Genomic DNA, 19,610 nt, shown 5'->3' with positions numbered 1-19,610 from the left:
CTGCCTTATGTGTTTTGTACAATACTATGATACGGAGTAATATGAAGATAGCTGCTCTCAAATGGAATTTTGTTGTCCTATAAGCAAACAGGTGAGCAACACATCCCCAGTTCCCATGCAACTTCTGTTATAATGGCAATAACTGTTTGTGTACAACCGTTTTTTTTTTTTTTTTTTTTTTTTTTTTTGTTTTTTTTGCTTTTTTTGTTTTTGAAGATACAGAGCTGACACAATGGACAACAAAATGAGCTTTATAGCATGTATGTTTTGAGACAGGCTACGTAATACATTGCACATTTAATAGCTGCACTAAACAAAACGACCTCCCACTTTTAAATAGGGAGCTGTAGTTCCACCTCCGGGCCAAAGGGGGCACTCTGTAGCAAAACAAGCTCTACCAAACAACCCCATACTCCTTTTCCAAGCCAACAGACTCAAACAGCACAGACATTGCTATTTTTCGCTTGCATTCATTCTCAGTGAGACAACAGATATCCCCCCCCCCCTCCCCCTCCCCAAAAACCTCCCTCACATAACAGCCCCCCTTCATGTCATTCACTCGCAGTTTCACAATGCAAGCTCCATCCGTTCCATAAAGCCAGCACAGGCATCCAGTCGCAGGCACTCACAGTCCCCATGCGCACAGGCAAACACACTGTCATTGGAGGAATGGCAGCCCGCAGGAGTGCCAAAATCCTCCAGGAAAAAAGCGTTGAACACCATACAAAAGAGTCTCTTCCCATCTTCTGCAGCCCAGATTTTTCCCGTTTTTTTTAAAAATTTTCTCAAGTCTGTCCCCACCCTCCCACTCCTCCGTAAAAGCCTTTCAAGAGCAATCTCCACAGCGAGGTGTTGGAGGCACTAAGTATGGTGCAAATAATAGCCTGCGTTGCTTCATGTTTTTCCACTGCCTGGAACACGGCGGTGCTCCTGTTAACACTCCCAGGACACACCGGCCTCGCTGATCCCCCACAGGTCAGGACAATCAACCAGAATCATCCCTCAGAACTCTCAACACGGAGGCCATCTTAGATGTGCCTCTTCATGTGCAGCGCCAGGTGGTCAGAACGGGAGAAACACCTGAAGAAACCAAGCAAGAGAAAGAAATTCAGCTATTGGATTGAAGACTGAATAGTTTAATACACCAGTATATCGTATTTCCAGACATGCTTCTACATCCCTCAGTGCAAGGTTTCTGAGGAAATCCTAATGATTTTACATTTTCAGTTAGTTTTAGAACAAACTGCACAGCATTTGTCCAGCATGTACGGCGTTAGCAGTCCAGGATATACACACTTAGCAAACGCACTGACAAACTGAACAGAAGAGAGATGCTACACATGAAGTTATTATCACCGAGCTGCATGAAAAGTGGAACTAAACCTAAACTGACTACTTTTCTCATACTTTGGTCTCATGCAGTCTCCTGTTCCAGCCTATAATATTGTGTCTAATGTTGTTATCTGTCCTTACACAAATCACATTGAGCTGTTGTCGTCTCACACCTGCTGGCTTCCAGCCATTTGACCCTTCACTCATCCCTTTGTATTAACCGTATTTCCATCCAACCCCCTTTGACCCCGAGCCATTTCTATCAGTCCGTCCTTGACCCCTCGTGATCTCTCCATCTCATGTGTCATTTTCATAAATTACACCTGTTTGGAAGTAAATAATCTGGAAATCGTCTGAAGAAAAATCAACAGGTCATTGTTAATTTCACCACTAGAGAAAATTCAGCTGCTGTGTTGCAGTGTGAAGATATGGGACTCTTAACTTCCTTGGCTGCTTGTTATGTTGACAATCCAAAAATATTTTTCCATTTGTACTTGCTGAAGGCCACCCACCTTATGTGTCAGCTGTCATAAACGTGTACTGTGCAAACTTTCCAGTGTTCTCACCTGTCGCAGTGACTGCATTTGAATGGCTTTGCTCCAGTGTGCTTCCTGAAGTGTCTGGTGAGTTCATCACTTCGTGCAAAGCGCCACTCGCAGCCCTCCCATGAACACCTGTAGGGCTTCTCACCTGTAAAAAAATATCACCAGGAATCACAAGATCAACATCCATCAAACGTCCACCAAGAAGATTTGTGTACATTTTTCAGCCACTTTGCCTTTAACAGGTTGTGAAGAGTTCACCCTTCAGTACTTCTAAACACACGGCAGCCAGTCTGCACATGAAGTTTGTCCAATAACCCTCCTTATCTACTGAGCGATGGATTATTATGTGATTATTTACACTTTGACAAGTGCACAATTGCAGCAACTGAGTCATCAATCGCAGCATCAGAATATCTGACATTTTCACATGTAACTTCTCAGCCAATATTATATAAATAGTTTTCTTCAGTCTGATGGTTGTTGCCCTGTTGATTTAAGAGTAAATTGACCTGACTATTGCACCTTCCAAAGATAAACAGCCTTGTTCCTTATGGGTCTTGGGAGCTGTGGTATGCAGCTTTAGGGAGCTGCCTGACACCTTATGTAATGAGGGAGAGCTTCAAGAAAAATCCAAGACTGTTCCTAATGGTCCTAAAGGGCACTGACCATGGGGATATGGTCGGAGAAGAATGCTGGGAATGCGGCTTCCTCTGCTAATGGGCAGCACAACTGTAAACAGCCTGGCAGAGGTCAAAGTTGATGAGGGAAACGGCTCAAATGTCAGATTCCCATAATTTTCCTTTTTTCTTTTTCTTTCTGTTTTTTTTCTTTACTGTGAATGCAAATGAGCGAGTTTCTGAGTCTTTTCCCAGGGTGAAATCTGAGAACTGTTTTGCTTTCAGGCTCCACATCCTTTGGTGCTACTTGGCCACAAAAGAACATCCCTCCCCCTCCCTTTCTCTCACTCTCTCACTCCTTCTCTCTCTGTCTCCCTTCCCCCTGCATGAAGTCACATTCCTGTGTGTGAATTAGGTCATAGTTGAGGGCATTCCTCCTGGCAAACTATTCAAAGTATGTGGGAGAGTTTTCAACACTCTCGGGTTAGAAATCAACACTTAGGTAGATCATACTCACACTTTAGAGAAGTTTTCGCTCTTCAAATGTTAAGTTTTACTTTTCAAAAAATGTTTTTAAAAACATGATGTCATAACCAGTCTGGCCAGTATCCCATCCCCCCCCCCCCCCAGTTGCAGCGAGTTTGCACTGGTGACATGACCATTTACTTGGCGGTATTTTAAAAACACATGATTGGTGTACATCCTTACCTGTGTGCGTGCGCTGGTGTGCCTTGAGGTGTGAGCTTTTGGTGTACACCTTTCTGCACCCGTTGAAGTGACACCTGTGCACCCGCCTCCTCCCATCAGGTGATGCCTCCCCGCTGGTCAGCCCCGACCTCTCCACGGTCCTCTCGGAGCCCCCAGTCCTTATTTTCCCAGGCGATACAGTCTGTATCCCAGTCCATACCTGGGCCACAGACCCCTCCTTGCCCAGCTCAGGTGAGGATGGCGGCGTGCTGATGATGGCAGAGCCCAGTTCTTCCCCACCGTCTCCCAGAATGTCAGTCAAAGAGCTGGAGGTGAAGTCGAGGGTAGGGGAGAGCTCCTCAGAGCTGTCCGAGGCCTCGCTGCTGGCGTCAGAGTTGAAGCCGCCGGCGTCGAGGTGCTGGTTCTCCTGATTGTCTTCCTCCTCCTTGATGTGGGGAATCTTTGGGTCTGGCTCGTTGGCCTTGTCCCCACAGGCAAGCATCAATTTGCTCCACAGGTCCTCCTGGCTTTCAAATTTGAGGTCCGTGGCTGAGACATAGGGCTCGCTCTGGAGGTACCTCTCCAGCTCGAGGCATGTCTGTGTGGAGGGAAAATTAGATAGCAGTGAGTTCACAAGTGCAAAGAGCCTAGGGCCTGTAACAAAACACTTCTGTTTGACTGGAAAGTCCCTAAAACACCAAAAAGTGACTTTTTTTGTTGGAAACACAAACTCTGGTGTTCGACACACTATAGTTGATGTTAGCAGCAGCAGCAGCAGCAGCAGGGTGAAATGCTGTGACTCTGTAACACTATTGGCTCTGCTTCCTTCCTGCCTGCATGAATGAGGCAAGACATAATGTCCTATGCAGAGGATAGTCAAATACTGAAGCTGCCCTCTGAGGTCATATCAGGGAGGATTACAAGCACCACTGTTCCTTCTGAGAGCATGCAAGAACAAGGTGCTCTTACCCAAGAATGCATGCATGGTTTTGTGTGTGTGTGTGTGTGTGTGTGTGTAAAGGTGTGTTATAGTCGGTCATGAAATTTACATATGCTACAGAGTCCCCCATTGGGTTAGGGAAGTGCTTGTAGATCTTTTAAATCCTTCAATTATTCAACATAATGTGGATTTAATAATGCATTCGGAGGCATCGCTAGAAATAACATAGCACACCAGGGACTGAGAGGAGGGAGGTCTGGTTCACGGGGGTCCATAAAAAGCTTGGCATGAATACTGCAAGAGCCGCTGTGGATTGTGGGCTTTTTTTTTTTTTTTTTTCTTTGAAAAGGAAGTGACAGAGCACTTCCTTATCCTGTTGTAGTCACCAAGCTAGATATGAGAGTCTCTGACATGCCTGTGCAATTTCCTAATGAGGAACGTCCCAATTTGCAGCATACATATTTAGTCACACAATCCAGTTGAATAAAGCAGCTTGGCTCCAAAGGACCACTAGATAAATATCTTTTCTAACTTTGTTTTATTTAAACTTGTGGCTCTACATGGATCAGAAATAAAATGAGTAAGGGAGATATATTTTGGCTGCTCACAGCTGAGAGTTATTGAGCATGATCCAAAAGAGCCACATCACCGGAGACTTTCAAAAGAAATGTGCAGACTCAGCTTCAATGAATTCAAATGTAAAAGGGACACGACACTGAAATAACAACAATTTCATTTAAGTATTACAGCAATGCCATAATGGATCATGTGTGTAAGGATGTTGCATAGACACAGACACACTTTGAATGGAGGAACCAGTGTGATGAGATTGTTATGTATGAAAATGGCAAAGCAACTTCACAGACACACTTTAAATCTCATGTGTGGGAACATCGTAGTAACTTGGGAATGAGAGAGGCCGCATTCAAGGCAAATGTTTCTCGTCAGCAGTGCTGGATAGATCCCAGGCGAGCTTTAAATGCCTGGGAGGGCGACTTGGCCCGAAGCCCGAACAGATCTGATAGACGGAGAGATAGAAGAAGACCGGTGCGTGTTGCCAATTCATTTCATTTCCCAACACGAAACAAGAACAAGAGTAAATTCGCCTTCCTGTCGTTTGCAGTATAAAACTCCACTGTTCTGTCAACTAGGGACCGCTTGGTCGATCCAAATTGGAATAGAAATCAGTCTCTTTCTGTCAGTTTGTCTCTCTCTCTCTCTCTCTCTCTCTGTGCGTGTGTGCGTGCATGTGATAGAGAGCAACACGGAGCAAGAGAGGTAACGCGAGAGAGAGAGAGAGAGAGGATGAGAGGAAGGAGGAGATACGCGCAAAGACGCACGGGTCTCCATTCACTCGCTCAATCTGTGTTTTTTATTTTATCACAAGCCGAAGCGTCTGAACGAGCAGCGGGCATGAGCCGAGAATACCTGCAACAATATTTTCAGCTGTGAACGTGACGCGGAAAAACAAGCACATGCACGCTACAACGTTAAACGCAGTAAAATGACGACGTAAGTCACTTTAACATTACCAAAGAATATTCTGACGGTATTTCAGCAAATATCAAACAGCCCTAACACATATAGTCACAATGTACCGTGAGCACAGTGTCAGGACATACCGATATATCACAGAATCACAGATCTGCCTTTGGGGAACTTGCATCACTTCCCCCACAAAAATACGCATAAGATGAGTTTAAACACTGAAATTGATCTGAAGTCTAAACTAAACTAAACACGGGGTTTCATAAACAACTTTGGCATTTGCACGTCCACCCGGAGCTGTCAAGTTTCCCCAAATTACGCACATTCCTCACACTTCTGTAAAATCACACACGAACATGAGACGATGTGTCAAGCTGCGTATTTAGAGTCAGATCGTTACCTGCTGCCAGTACTCCTCCAGAGATGGCAACGCTGAAAAGTATCCGGTGTCGTGCACAATTTGGAGCTCCTGAAAGATGCTACACATAGGGATGACATCCATTGCACTCCTAAGATGTAGCCACAAGTAGAAGCGATATCAAGCTTGTAGAGCAAACTAAGCCTGCTGTGTTCAGAGAGAAGCCGGAGTCTTGGCTGTATTTGCATGTATAATAGTCAGGAGTCGTGCGCTTCCAATGGAGGGTTTGAGCGTGTGACGCACTGAGAGCGCAAAACACTGAACTCTCCAAAAGTCCGTCAGCGAACTGTAAACTTCCCCCCGATTCAAAATTACAGACAAACCCACCCCCATGTGATTACATTACGTTTCTGCAGGTCTACCAATGGGCTCACAGCAGCGGACTACCCGCCTACCAGACCACCTTTGGCCAATAGTGAGCCAGAGCCGACTCATCCTGCCTGTTGTGGTTGGTGCGTGGTCGGAAGCTTCTCCAGCTGCCATTGGGCTAAATCAGCGCTATTTTTAGAGGCCTATATAACCCAGGCCTCTCTCGTACCAAAACGAGGAAGTGGAGTTTTGTAGTGATTCTAACGGGGCTCAGCTTCTCCTGCCGCTGCTCCGGAGAAGTGCTGGCGGCTGGAGGCGACAGTGAAAGCAACGTTTCAGTTTCTAAATCACAATTAGACTGTTTTTAATTCGGCATCTCTTCTCTTGGTGACTTAAAGTTTGAATATGAAGAGGCTGCAGTGAAAGTTTCAGTGCTCAGTGTTTCTCCTGTTTGTGCATTGTGAAAAAAGACAATACTCTGAGTCGCCTGCAAACTCAGGGGGATTGTTGAAGATCTGATCAATTTCTCAGCTCTGTGAAAGAAAAAAAACTTGTACTTCTTTTCATAGCTGTCCAGAGATCCATAAGGATTATTATGAGTCTCCCTGTGACCATATAGACAGTTTAATAAGCCATTAAAGTTATAATAGAGTTGCATAAAGATGATTATTCACAAAATACTGTGCAGGTTATTGTAGTGGCAGCAGCTTGAGGCATATTGTCAGGGACATGTTTGCTTCTGCTGCAGATAATGTACGTGTGTGTGTGTGTGTGTGTGTGTGTGTGTGTGTGTGTGTGTGGTGATGTGAGTGTGTTATATAATCTTTATCACCTGTGGCTCTCTTTCTAGAAAAGACAGCTTAGGCCTACTTCTCCTGCAGCAGAGCGTGTTTACTATTTTCGATTAACATCATGAAACCACAAAGTCGGGTTACTCGTTTCCTCTAGAAGCAAAAAAGCAGAAGAGAAAAAAAAGAAAGAAAAAAAAAAAGCGCGGGCCAGTAATGGCACATCAAATCCCAATATATTTCTGATGACTGTAGAATAAAGTGGTATAAATATGGAGTGGCACTTAAACAAGAATGTATTTCTGGAAGAGCAGCAGTAAAAATCCCTCCTTTGAATGAAGATAATCGTTGCTCTGCTGTGATCAGTGCTTCCCCACATCCCTCCTCCACAAAACTAAAGAAGCATGAAAAATAATAAGAGCTAATAGGCCTACATGTTGGTATAGGAGAGATTTATGTCCTTGATGTGCGATCTGCATCAAGCTCTTTATGTTGTTAGAATAAAAAAAACTTAATTTGTAAAAAGTAATATCTCACTCCATTATGGAATGGCTTTAACACACAGAGGATCCAATCTGTAAATGCTTTTATTTTGTTAAATGAGGAGTTAAGTTCCTGTGCTGTGTGGCTGGTATTAAGCTCCCTAATGCCTAATATACTGTACATGTGAGTAAAACTGCATATCTAGTTGCATAAGATATGGGATAAAGTTGAAGTCAAACAGAACAACAGGAGCATTGACGATTTAAAGGCAGGCGATGTGACAAACAACATATTTGGAACAGAGCGCCATTGTTTGACCCATCGGCCTGGTTGAGCGCCTCCACAACGGAGTCTCTTTTGTTGAGATCTCAGCTGTGGGCACATTTGAAGCACTCAGCAGCATCACATTTTGTCATGAGTGTAGGGGGTTCAAGAACAGAGAACACATGGACAGGGTCTCTGTCCTAACACACACGATAGGTAATAGATGGGAAGCGTCATTCTTCCCTACAGCATCAGTGATTCAATGTTGACCTTATAAACAGCGTAAAGGGACAATAGAGTATTCATATCAAGGCACATACTGCATGCACCTTCAATACTTCTCTTTATATGCAACATAGAGAATAAAACAGGCATGGGGAATTGGCCTGTGCATTAATTTAACTGTTACGTGTTGAGAAAATATGAACCAAAATCAGTTTGTTTCCTGGTCTGTCGTTAGTTCAGCATATGCTATGTAATCTGCAAACAGGATATTTGTATGTTTTGTGAGTGTGTTGAGTAAAGAGATGAAAGATCACGACTGCTTGTGTTTTATCAGCTTAGAAATATTGAATTTGTTTGATATTTGCAACTTTGGTGAAGATCAGATCACATTTTATGACCAATTTATGCAGAAAACCAGGAAATTGCAGAGTGCGCCATTATTTCTTCTTGCACAAAACACAAGTGTGTTTGTTACTTCGGTCTAAATAAGATGTTCAAGCTAAATTCACATTAACAGCAGAAGTCATAAATATCTGAATGTGACATACTGTCAGCAGGTTAGGGTTTATGTTTCAATTCATGTTTGCATATATAATAATAGCCATAATGCTAACACTTTGGAGTGATAGAGCCAAATCCATCCTACTATATGTTTAGACTGTGTGGAATTAGGAAGCAGCTCCTACTAGCTACTTTCCAGTTCAAGGGATTTTGTTTCATATCTTTTTGTTGTTAACTACAAAGCAATTTTTATGTAAAGACCTAAACACCAACTCACTTGGGCTTCTAACATTTATATCCAACTTTATTATTACTACAACTGGTTATTGATCTGTGTTTATGATTTGAAACTCACACCAGTCATACTCCTTCGAGGATTCAGCATATAGTAGTATATATATATATATATATATTTACTCTCTCTCTCTATCTCTCTCTATCTATATATATATATATATATATATATATATATATACACACTGTTGTTCTAGTGTCAGTAAATAACATGTACGCTTCCTTCTGCATTTAGCATCTCTACATCATCAAGTGAAATTACTGTGCATTTCTTATTCGTGGTATTAGAGGCTGCTCAGATTGTGATGTAAACACAGCATGAGTCATGCGACTGTATAGAAGGAGTGCAGTTGCCATGAAGCAGTGACTGATGTTGCTGGTGATGCATGTGGGATGCTGTTCTGTGACAGGAAGAATCCATAGCAACAAAATAATGAGCATAAACAGTGTGCAGATAAACAGCGCTGCTCTGTACGGGCCTTATGTATATGTCTATTGGCAGATGTCACATGGACCTTGTGAGTTGCATGTGTGATCACTTTGTGAGGATATATCTGAATAACTGCTGCTGAGTAACGTGCAGAAACATGGACCTTACAACATGTAACAGAAACCCAGACAGAACAATGAGAAGAAGCAGATGCATGTGAATAATCATCTTTTACATGATTTGATTTGTATTTAATTGTATATATTAAAGTTAAACCCCAGTTAGGTCAGGTTAGGTTCCTACATGCATTCACAGGGATACTGCAATGTTATTCTGGCCCAAGAGCCAAAACCATGACTTTAATATTTATACCATAGCTGAAAACCACAAAAGCAGCTAGCACAGGAAATACATAGACCACAAAGTAATTCCGTTTTATAAAAACGTAAACATAATGTCAGGAATCAAGCAGAGAAAACAGGCCATTTCATCCAGCACACAAGAGTTTAAAATCCTGCATTTGGAAAGCTTGCCAAAAAATGGTCACTCACTTTTAATTAGCTGTCCTAAAATTCTATGCACAGCAGATAATGGCCAGTTCTTAATTTGCAAACAGTGTCTGGTGTCTGATTAGAAATCCACCATTGCAATTAGGCTTAAAAGTTTTGTTGTGGCCATTACAAAAGAAATGTCAGATAGCATAACAACAAATGACAATGATATAGAGGCTGTGCATGTAGTTAAGTCTACGTTTCTGACTGATTGTCTCGCAAATGTATGCCGTTTGGGTGGAATTACCAAGAGAGCTGATTTTGCTAACACACTCAGTGTAGGGCACCCCAACTGCCTGTCACTTGAATCTAATCAAAATGCAAAGATATTCAGAGCGAAGAAAAGTACAGTATGTAAAAGTGCAGAGCAGGCGCACTGAGCAACAGTCTGTGGAGTGACACTGCTGCAAAAACAAGCGGAGTTAATGTAATTGGTTCATTACATAATGTGTCTCAGCGATCTTGTGTTTTAATGGACTGGAGATGAATCAGAATCATAAGACCTGAGACATTCACAGTAAATGTTTTGCAGCGCAAACATATGACAAGAATGTTCCTTTAAATCCTGAAAAAAACCCAAACAAGGCATGTTCTGCCCTTCTTCACCGGCTGCTGCTAAAGAGCCTCCGAACGAGGTTTTTCAGGCCCCAACGGAACAAGATGGGATCATCTGAGTAAATATGAAGCTGACATCCACTTCCTAAAATAAATCAACCAAACATGGAGGCTATAATGTGTACAGTGATACATGGACAGGGTTGCCAGATTTGACTAATGCCAAATAGCCTAATAATCAGATCCTTAAAACGATGCAGGTCTTTTTTAAATTATATTCTGTCCAGCCCCCTGCCAACCCCATTAATGTCTTTACTTATTTAAGAAGAGGAGGAGCAGAGTCCCTGGCTTGTAGCCTAACTTATGGTTTGGAAAAAGCAGTCCAAAACATACAAAATAGCCAAAATGACAACAAGCCTTTAAATTAAATCAGGAATAACAATCTGGTAACACTGTGAAAAGCTGTAATCAGTCAGTGGGACTGCCTGTGTTTTCTCCAGCAAGTTTCCAATGTGGGTGATTGTTGACGGTAAAGACAACATAAAGTAAGCTGAAGAAGGGCTCAGTAATCTTTTCCACTGAAGGGTTTCTCCTTTGCATTATTGTCCCTGTCAGCACGAACCATATGAAGACAATTACTCTGGCTATTAATGAGTGCACACCGGTGTTCCTTCTCGGTAACTTCAGCTCCAAAAGACAAACTTTTCCATTTGTTGCACAACCACAGAGTAAATGGGAGAAAATAAACATATTTCAAGACATATAAACAGCATGTCCTGACAGTAAGCAACACATCTTTCAAGTGCTGTTTGCTATTATCCATAGTGGGACTACTGTACATCTTAACACACATGTATAAATCTGCCTCTGGATAGCAAAGATGGGAGATGAGAAGAGAGGTAGTGGGTTTTTCCATGTTTATGAGGCTGATTTGAAACTTAGATGGCAGATGGTTAAGGGGAGAGCAAATTCCTATTTATTCAAACTGATTTTACAGTGTCAGTACATTAAAATCAAAAAGTAGAGTCAATAAATGAAGTACAATGAAAGGGATTTTTATTTGAGAATGGGAATAGTATATAAATGTTATTAAAACCACATGCCTGATATTGTGTGGGTCCCCATTGTGCTGCAAAAACAGCTCGGACCTGTTTTTTCAACACACCCATTTATTCCCCAGGTAAATCTCTCACACACACACACACACACACACACACACACACACACACACGGCCATCCATATGATGGAAAAGAAAATGTGATTCTTCAGACCAGGCCTCCAGTTGTGATGCTCATGTGTCCATTTGTAGGTGCATCCAGTGGTGGACAGGGGCCAGCATGGACCCTGAGGGGTCAGAGCTCTGATGGACTGCGTGTTCTGACACCCGTCTGTCACAGCCATCATCAGGCCTTTCAGCAATTTGTGCTACAGCAGCTCTGCTGTGGAATCGCAGCAGACAGGCTTTCAGTCCCCACACACTTCAGTGAGCTTTGGGCACCATGACCCTGTCACCAGTTGTCCTTCCTTGGACGCTTTTGGTCAGTACTGGCCACTGTGCACTGGGAATACCCCGCAACACTTGCCATTTTGGAGCAGCTCTGACCCAGTTGTCTAGGCACTACAGTTTAGGCCTTGTCATGGTCACTCAGATCCTGTCTGTTTTTTCAAGAACTGACTGTTCACTACCTGCCTAATATGTCCCACCTCTTGCACAGGTGCCATCCTAATGAGCTAATCAATGTTATTCACTTCACCTTCCAGCAGTTTTAATGTTGTGGCCAATCGGTGGAGATTATACATTGATCAAATGTGGGGAGCAGGTTATTTTCTGGAGAACAAACAGAATCATGATGCCGAAAAAAAAAAAAAAGGTTTATTACATCCGAGACTATAATGTGATAGAAGTCACACGTTTGAAACTTGGACATTGTACAATAAGACATATCAAGTACAACAATCTAATTAGAGGAGCTACAATCAGAGTAATCCTCCATCTTAATCGAAACGCCAAGGACACAGTTCTGAGAAAGAGCCTATAGCAGCAGCCCAGTAGCCAGGTACACAAAGAAAGGTCAACTCCAGCATCTTTCCCACATCTATCAACTGTACATTCGATGAGTCACGACTCTGCTTCATCCGATCTAAGAAACACATCATTTGTTCCCCTCGGGGATGGAGGCCAGGTTAACTGTTTGCTGGAATGTTGCATTCTGGGTCTTAGTGGCCCAGCGGAGCCCTAACGCAACGATCTAAGACAGCGAGAGAGGAAATGAGAGCCAGTAAGAGTCAGATGTAGGGGGATGGAGAGTGTATGTTTGGCTCAGCATGTATGGAACGCTTTTAAATGACATACCACGCAGTGTTGGTAAATTTGTTGCTGGTGACATCATTTCTTAAAAGCAGCAAGTGACAACATGAAGCACTTTCCCAGCCATCAGGAAAACGCAAACATATGGAGTCCCAGAGCATTTGAAGACAACTGGCACAGCTGATGCTGATCTCAATGACTTTCTTGTTCTGATGTAGTGATTCCAAGAAAAAAAAAACAAAACAGAATAACAAGTAGTGGTGGGGCAATTGTATTGATGCGCTAATCGCTGTGTGATGTCATCTCGCCACCTCTTATGGCTTTTTGAGTAGCCAACAGCTACTTTTAACGAAAGGAAGGAGGCAGTTGAGCCCCTGGCAGCCATAATATTTTGGCATTGCAGTGGTAAAATTGTGTCCTGCAGTCCTAATCGGACTTTGAAGTGATAGTAGATGTTTTATGATATGATTAGCATAATACAACATCAATTCATCCATGAGGGTAGAAGACGATAATGCATCCTGATTTCATAGTTTCCTTAGGATGCTGAATAATTTAACGTAACACCATAAAACCCCCATACATTTAATGGTGGGGATGATATAATGTACTGACCTTCAATGTTAATCCAATGAAGGAGCAGGATACTTGTGGGCGTGTAGCGTTTTAGGTGCTATTACACAGCAAACAAATGATATGATGAGTCCACATGGTGCTGTATGTGTAGATGCATGACTGTCAGTGTAGTAGTGAGCTGCCAGATGGTTGCACTGCTGCAATAGAGCCTTTAAAACAAATGCAGTACAGTTGTTTACTGTAGTTTCTTGCAGCTGTACTTCTACTTACAGCACCAAAGACCACAAATTAATGGATGCAGCTGTTACTGACTGAACTGAATAAATTTATCTCAGGTTGTATCATGACTGGCTAATCATTTTGCTGCAACACAACACAGCAAAAACACGGTTCTGTTGTGAAGGTGTGAACAGCAAATAAATCTCCGCAGTTGTTCTTTGCAAGGGGAAGATATGGCTGACACTTCTAACTTGGAGTTTGCAAAGTATTCCATCTGCACATGTCTGCACACGGGTTTTAAGTTAGAGCTTTTTCACAGAACCAGGGTTTGAGGAAGCAATGAGCCTGACAAGAGACATTGAGGGCAAAACAAGAATCACAATCACAGATTATTATCATTTTATTTAACTGTAAGTGCATTTCATTTCTGGATTGTGCTGACTAGTCCTTAAACATACAATATTTTTACAGATCCACTTGTAAATTTAGCAAAATCCACCTATAAACAACCTGATACTTTTTGTGCATAAAAGACTGTCATGCAAAGGTCAATATATTGTTTTACAGTAAATGCATGGACGAGTGCATGTATTTAGTAGCATCATCATTCTGCTATTAATCATGTAGTACTTTACACACTCATATATGCATTTACTGTAAAAAAACAAACCTGTTTACCTTTGCAAAAAAATGCCCACCTGTACATGTGTGGACTTCTATCTGTATCTCTGAATGTGTGTGTGTGTTATTCCACTCGGTCTATGTGGGTATACCTGTAATCAAAGAGGCATTTACCGAAATAATCAACAGTGGCCAGAGTGAGTCATTTTTAGGAGGGGCCAGTCACAGCTGACTATGAGTCATCTTCGTCTCATGACCGGGTGCTCCTTGGAAACAGAAGCCTCCACTTTACCTTGACCAATAAACTGTGAAGTGTGTCACTCTGCTGAACTTATCCACTTCAGTCCACAGGGAAAACATTCCCATGCTGAATATTGTATTCCTGTAGAAGATATGACAGATCAGCAGGGTGACCGAAGCTCACGGGGTCACACGTTTGAGCCCAGTGAGGAGGTATTTTTATATTTGACTAGACAGAATCTTACTACTCATTGATATATTTTAGACTATACATTATTGTAATTGTTTTATTGTTTGCATGAGTTTTTTTCACAGATAAATTCCCACAATACCCCAAGAATTTACTATAGAAATAAAGGAAAAGTGAATAATTCAACATCTTTGAACAAGACAGCGAACCATCCATTCCACACGATTGCATCAGCTAAATGTGCGAGATGTAAAAAATGTAAAAGATAAAGTATTGATTTCAGTTTAGGGGCGCGCAGCTGTTATCATCAGTGAGCGCTGAGGTCAGTTGCTTTAGCTTTGCTTTAGCTCAGGAGATTTATCACCTCTGTTGAATCGCAGCGAGGGAGAGAGATAAATTGAATGCTAATCCTCGGTGGAATAAGGAAGCAGCTTCGCTCCAAAGTGAGATATATGTGCGATATCAGTCGATGCATTTACGCCACAGAATGTGATTGATTGTGCGAAATGAAAACACCAACTTATCAACAATTATTACTGAGGGGTAACTTGAGTTCTTGGTAGGAAAAGTCAACACTTTTCAGTGTTATTGAATAATACACCTAAAGTAGTAACGTTTTCCCTTTATTGATGGCGCAAACAAAACAAATGACATAAATCATCTCCTTCATGGTGGTGGATGGTTTTAAAACTCAGCATGTCTGGAATCTGCCGCCAATCTACAGCTCTCCACTCTCTCATGCTGTTAGACCCTTTCTATTGTCCTTTCAGTTGTTTTCCTCTCATGTTAAGCAGTGGCCAGTCATAATAACACCAGTTAAGTGCAGGTCGCGCCGTAATGAAGCTCAGCGCCCATCATCTCAACAGTGCAGGGCCACCGGTTTCAAAGGTAGGGTCAATTTGGTTCCTCATCTCCATTATCAGCCCTACACTTAGAGAGCGCCTTGAATTAATGAGTTGAATCATCAGAATCTCAACCTGACAAAGCTGAAAAAAAAAAAAAAAAAAAGATGAGTGCAGGTTTGAAAACGGCTAAACTGCACCTCAGGAGCTTATGGCTGAATGAAATGAATGAAACATGTACATGGTCTGTTAATGCTGTGTAAAAATATCATTTATCCATGATGATATGTGGTACCGTGCTCCACCGCTGATGGCATCTCTTACAGGAATCAGGTTGTGAACGTTTCTAACATAATTATGTCTTTTACATTGTACAGCACGTTGTTATGACAGTCAGAGTCACAGCAACACAAATATGAAAGTTGTATTTTTGATCATTACTTCCCCAAAAAAACTTTCCAGCTTGGTGCGGCAAAAGTGAAATGGCGTCATCAGCACTATGGAGAGCTAAAAATGATTTGTAGGTTACAAAAACCTGCACGTACGATCCAACTAGCACACATCCTGTTGTTCACGAGAGGAAGGAAATCGCCGTATCCTTGCAAATGGGAAATGCAGAGGACACAGATGAACTGATAGGAAAAACAGGTAGTGGAAACAAACATTTGACAATGCGGCTAAGGATATGGCAGCGGCGTACAGACACAGAAGAGGGTGGAAAGTTACTTAAAGGTCCTTGCAGCCAAGAGAGGTTCTGTCCCAGTTTGATCCAGTCTAAGCTTGTTTTTCTTGATCATTTTTCTTTCCTTTCTTGTTTCTTGGTGTCCTGCTTACTAAGGAGTGTCCTTTAAGCCAAAACGATGAAAAATGTCTTTAGTGAGGTATGGTAGATGAAACAGTTCAGGGATTAAAACCAGATGCCAGACATTTTTAGGAAACAGTGTCAAAAGATGGAAAAAAAGTAGATTTTGGTGTAAAGACAGCCTTGTTTTATGATTATGTCTCTGCTGGTTGTTATGGAGAAGCCCTTCAATCGGCAGAAATGGTGCATTCAGGTTGCTCGGTTTTATTTTAACTGTTGTCAGTCCAGGGAGGTTTGGCTGAGCATTAATGTTCCTGTTTTCAAACTCATACATTCATGCTGGGCAGCCACACTACAGTGCTTCACTCAGCTGTATTCAACAGGATTCACCTCATCGTCACAATTCAAGTCCAACCCAAAGTTCAGCATGCTTGTGGAGTGTACATCATGGGAGATTTTTTTTTTTTTGCTCTTATCCTCCCACTCAGCCAAGCCCCTGCAGCTGTGAATGTGATGATAGGAGTGAATGACCCCAGAGGACCCTGCACAACCCACCCCCATCCAGATAGATCTCCGCTGCTATTTGGGCTGTACGTGCCATCCCATAATGCGAACAAACAGGAATGTGACCTCTTCCTTCCCACTGTAACCCAGACTTGGAATCCAGCCCTTCTTTCCTCCACGCTCCGAGGGGAATCCTCCAGCCGAACAGTGGCATTCCACATCCTGTCCCGACTCTTATGCAAAGACAAAACTGAGCTTGTTGGAAAACTGAGACAACCTGAAAACACAGAAAATGTTAAATTTAATGATGGTCTGGAAATACTGAACATTTGATCAGTATTTGTAAAAGTAAAAAAAAAACAAAAACAAAAAACAAATCTTTGCTTTGCTGTGAGTGCAGAATCAACCTCAGAAACAAACTAAACCCACTTACTGTACCAGACTTTTGTTGTCACGGCAACAACACTACGACGCATACGCCTGTCCCACGTCAGGTGTACCTAAGCTTTGTTGTCATGGAAACATTAACATGTTTACAGTTATGCAATAGTCTTGGTTTCGTCAGGTTTAGATGCAAAAACAACTTGAGTAGGTTTAGGAAAAGATTGTGGTTTGGGTTCAAATAACTACTTCCTTAATGATACAGGGCCTTCGTTGTCATGGCTACAATAATAAACACAGTCGTGGTTGTGGATAAAAAAATAAAAAATTCACGCTGATCTGTGGGGAAGTCCTGTGTTTCCTGACCCTCCTCATTCAATCCCCCCCTCACCACAGACTTTGTCGCTCTGTGTCTTATGTCACCACTTCCTTTTTCGCTTATGTCATAATTACTGCAGCCACTAGAAGCCGCCTAACAATAACACTGTTGTCGGTAATAAACTGCTGGCACAAACAGACCATTTTTTTCAGGCTGCCCACAGAGAACACCACCACTGGGGAAATCAGGATGAGATTCATGGTTTCATAAAAGCTTTGGTCAGCAGTATGACCCAATCAGAAAGCTGGACAGATCCATATCACTGTGCAAACACTGGGAAGCTGCTTAATGGCACTGGCAGAAAAAAATCGTCTTTGCTTCTGTCCTGCTCTTGCATATTCAAATTATGTGTAAATCACATTATGATCTCACAATAGCTGTTTGTTGTAAAGCCCTCCCAACAATTTGCTTTATTCATTTACACTTTGCAAGACAAAGTGTGTTGCAAAAAAAAAAAAAAAAAAAAATGATAGCAGGTTGGCCGGACATGATGATGCCAGCTCTTAAAGCTGAAGCAATTTACGCTTGTAGTTGGTGAGGAAGAGGCCTAATAGCTGACGGACTGCTCCCTCTGAGAGCTTGTTTGCACCACAGCTTGATTCACAATTTTTTTAGTGAATCAGAAAACACCCCTGTGGACCTTCCACAAGAAAATAAAGGGGAAAAAAAAATGCAAATTGCCCTTACAATGGAAGCTTTAGCCTTTTTCAGATGGGAGACATTTCTTTCAGTGTGGCTGAGTGACTTTTTCATGCATTTATAAGTGATGCATTAATATGTGATTGCCACCACTCATTCTAGTAATAATTATAATCGGAAAACCTACTGCTGTTGTTCCTCTCATAAAGTAAATCTGCACAGAGAGCTCGTGTTTTCAAAATCTACCTTTGCTTCACCCGAGATAAACTGTGCGTCCTGTCACTCATTGTCTTAATGCACAGATGGAGTTACGTTTGTCAAGTCGGCATTTTAACCTGGTAAATCCCAGCTCAGTGCGATCAACAGACGGTGTAGTCCTGAGGTTCTTTGACACAACAGAAAGAAAGAACAACAATTACGAGAGAAACATTGCAAGCTCCTGAGATTGGCCATGGCAGGTCTGAATAGCCTCTCGGTAATTTGGCTTTCCTAAAACTAATCTTATGTTTCATGAATCACTTCTTACGCAATGCCAATGCAATGCATTAGTTACTATGACAGAGACATTTGATTCCCCACCTCTTCTTGGAATATTAATCCTGTGCAAAAATTTGAAGGGAGTGGAGTGGAGTTCAGTGATCGTGCCTCTTGATGTCATTGGAATTTAAAGTACATTCATAACAATATTGTTCTTTTTAAAGAGCATGAGAAATTGTTTTTTTTTCTTCCCATCTCAGAAAACTATTCTCTCTCAATTCAAAATGTTTAACAGGCAACGTTTTAAGCAAGTGCAGCTTGGCTTCATACAGTTGCATTTTGCTTCAGCATGTAAGTGATAATCTCAACAGAAATTATAGGAAGACCTTTTCAGAATGACAACCAGGCAGACTATTTCTGTGGGGAAACCCCCCCCGTGTAAATGCATGCTTTCCAGTACAGAGTGGCAGCACTCACGTGTTGCAACTGTATGAATCACTCCACTGCAAACAGTGAATGAGAGAGCTCAGCAGGAATAATAGAGCTGTATTTACACAAGCTGTGGGTTTTAATGTCAGGGTAATCTTAGGCATTTGTGAGTCACTCGGCCCTTCAAACATGTAGTTGCTGCAGCCGCACTGGTAACTAGGCAATCATGTCGGTTTGTTGGAGTCCTGTGTGAGTCACACCAGTTGGGCCCGGTGAAGTCTGAGTACATCTCGTGTTTAGAGGAAAACAGGGTGGCATTCCAAAGTAATGGACTCTATATTCGGCTCTGGAGTGTATGTGTGCTTCTCAGTATGTCGGCTGCTATGTCAATGCAATTGCATGTGGGAGCATTTTGTGTGTATGTCAATGTGTGTATGTTTGATCTCTTACATGAATGGCACCCCTTTTTTGTTTTGTGCCACCCTGGCTCTCACTGACAATGAACACTGTGATCATAGGCTTGTGTGTAGGTCGTTTTGTGTATCTGTTTTTGAGTCTGTGTGTGGCCAGTGTGT

At 42.1% G+C, this 19,610-nt stretch overlaps 1 protein-coding gene across 1 annotated transcript; it reads right to left on the bottom strand.

Annotated features, from left to right (window-relative positions):
- Positions 1-805: 805 nt before the first annotated feature.
- LOC113134613 (Krueppel-like factor 6) lies at positions 806-6,332 on the bottom strand. The gene is made up of 4 exons (XM_026314069.1): positions 6,010-6,332; positions 3,203-3,779; positions 1,899-2,022; positions 806-1,080 (listed from the first exon to the last, which is right to left on the bottom strand). Exons 1-4 carry the CDS (start codon positions 6,109-6,111, stop codon positions 1,029-1,031), a joined length of 855 nt encoding a protein of 284 aa, XP_026169854.1. The 5' UTR covers positions 6,112-6,332; the 3' UTR covers positions 806-1,028.
- Positions 6,333-19,610: the final 13,278 nt, after the last annotated feature.

Source organism: Mastacembelus armatus, chromosome 17 (genome assembly GCF_900324485.2).
Source record: "Mastacembelus armatus chromosome 17, fMasArm1.2, whole genome shotgun sequence".
In the NCBI taxonomy this organism is placed as follows: Eukaryota; Metazoa; Chordata; class Actinopteri; order Synbranchiformes; family Mastacembelidae; genus Mastacembelus; species Mastacembelus armatus.
Note: the sequence above shows the minus strand (reverse complement) of the source record. Positions and strands in the feature narration are given on the sequence as shown.

Coding starts and splice junctions, on each gene's coding strand:
- LOC113134613 (XM_026314069.1), bottom strand. CDS start 6,111: ATGGATGTCATCCCTATGTGTAGCATCTTTCAGGAGCTCCAAATTGTG. Junction 2,023..3,202: donor ACACCAGCGCACGCACACAG/GTAAGGATGTAC, acceptor ATTTTTTTACAG/GTGAGAAGCCCTACAGGTGT. Junction 1,081..1,898: donor AAATGCAGTCACTGCGACAG/GTGAGAACACTG, acceptor TGGTTTCTTCAG/GTGTTTCTCCCGTTCTGACC.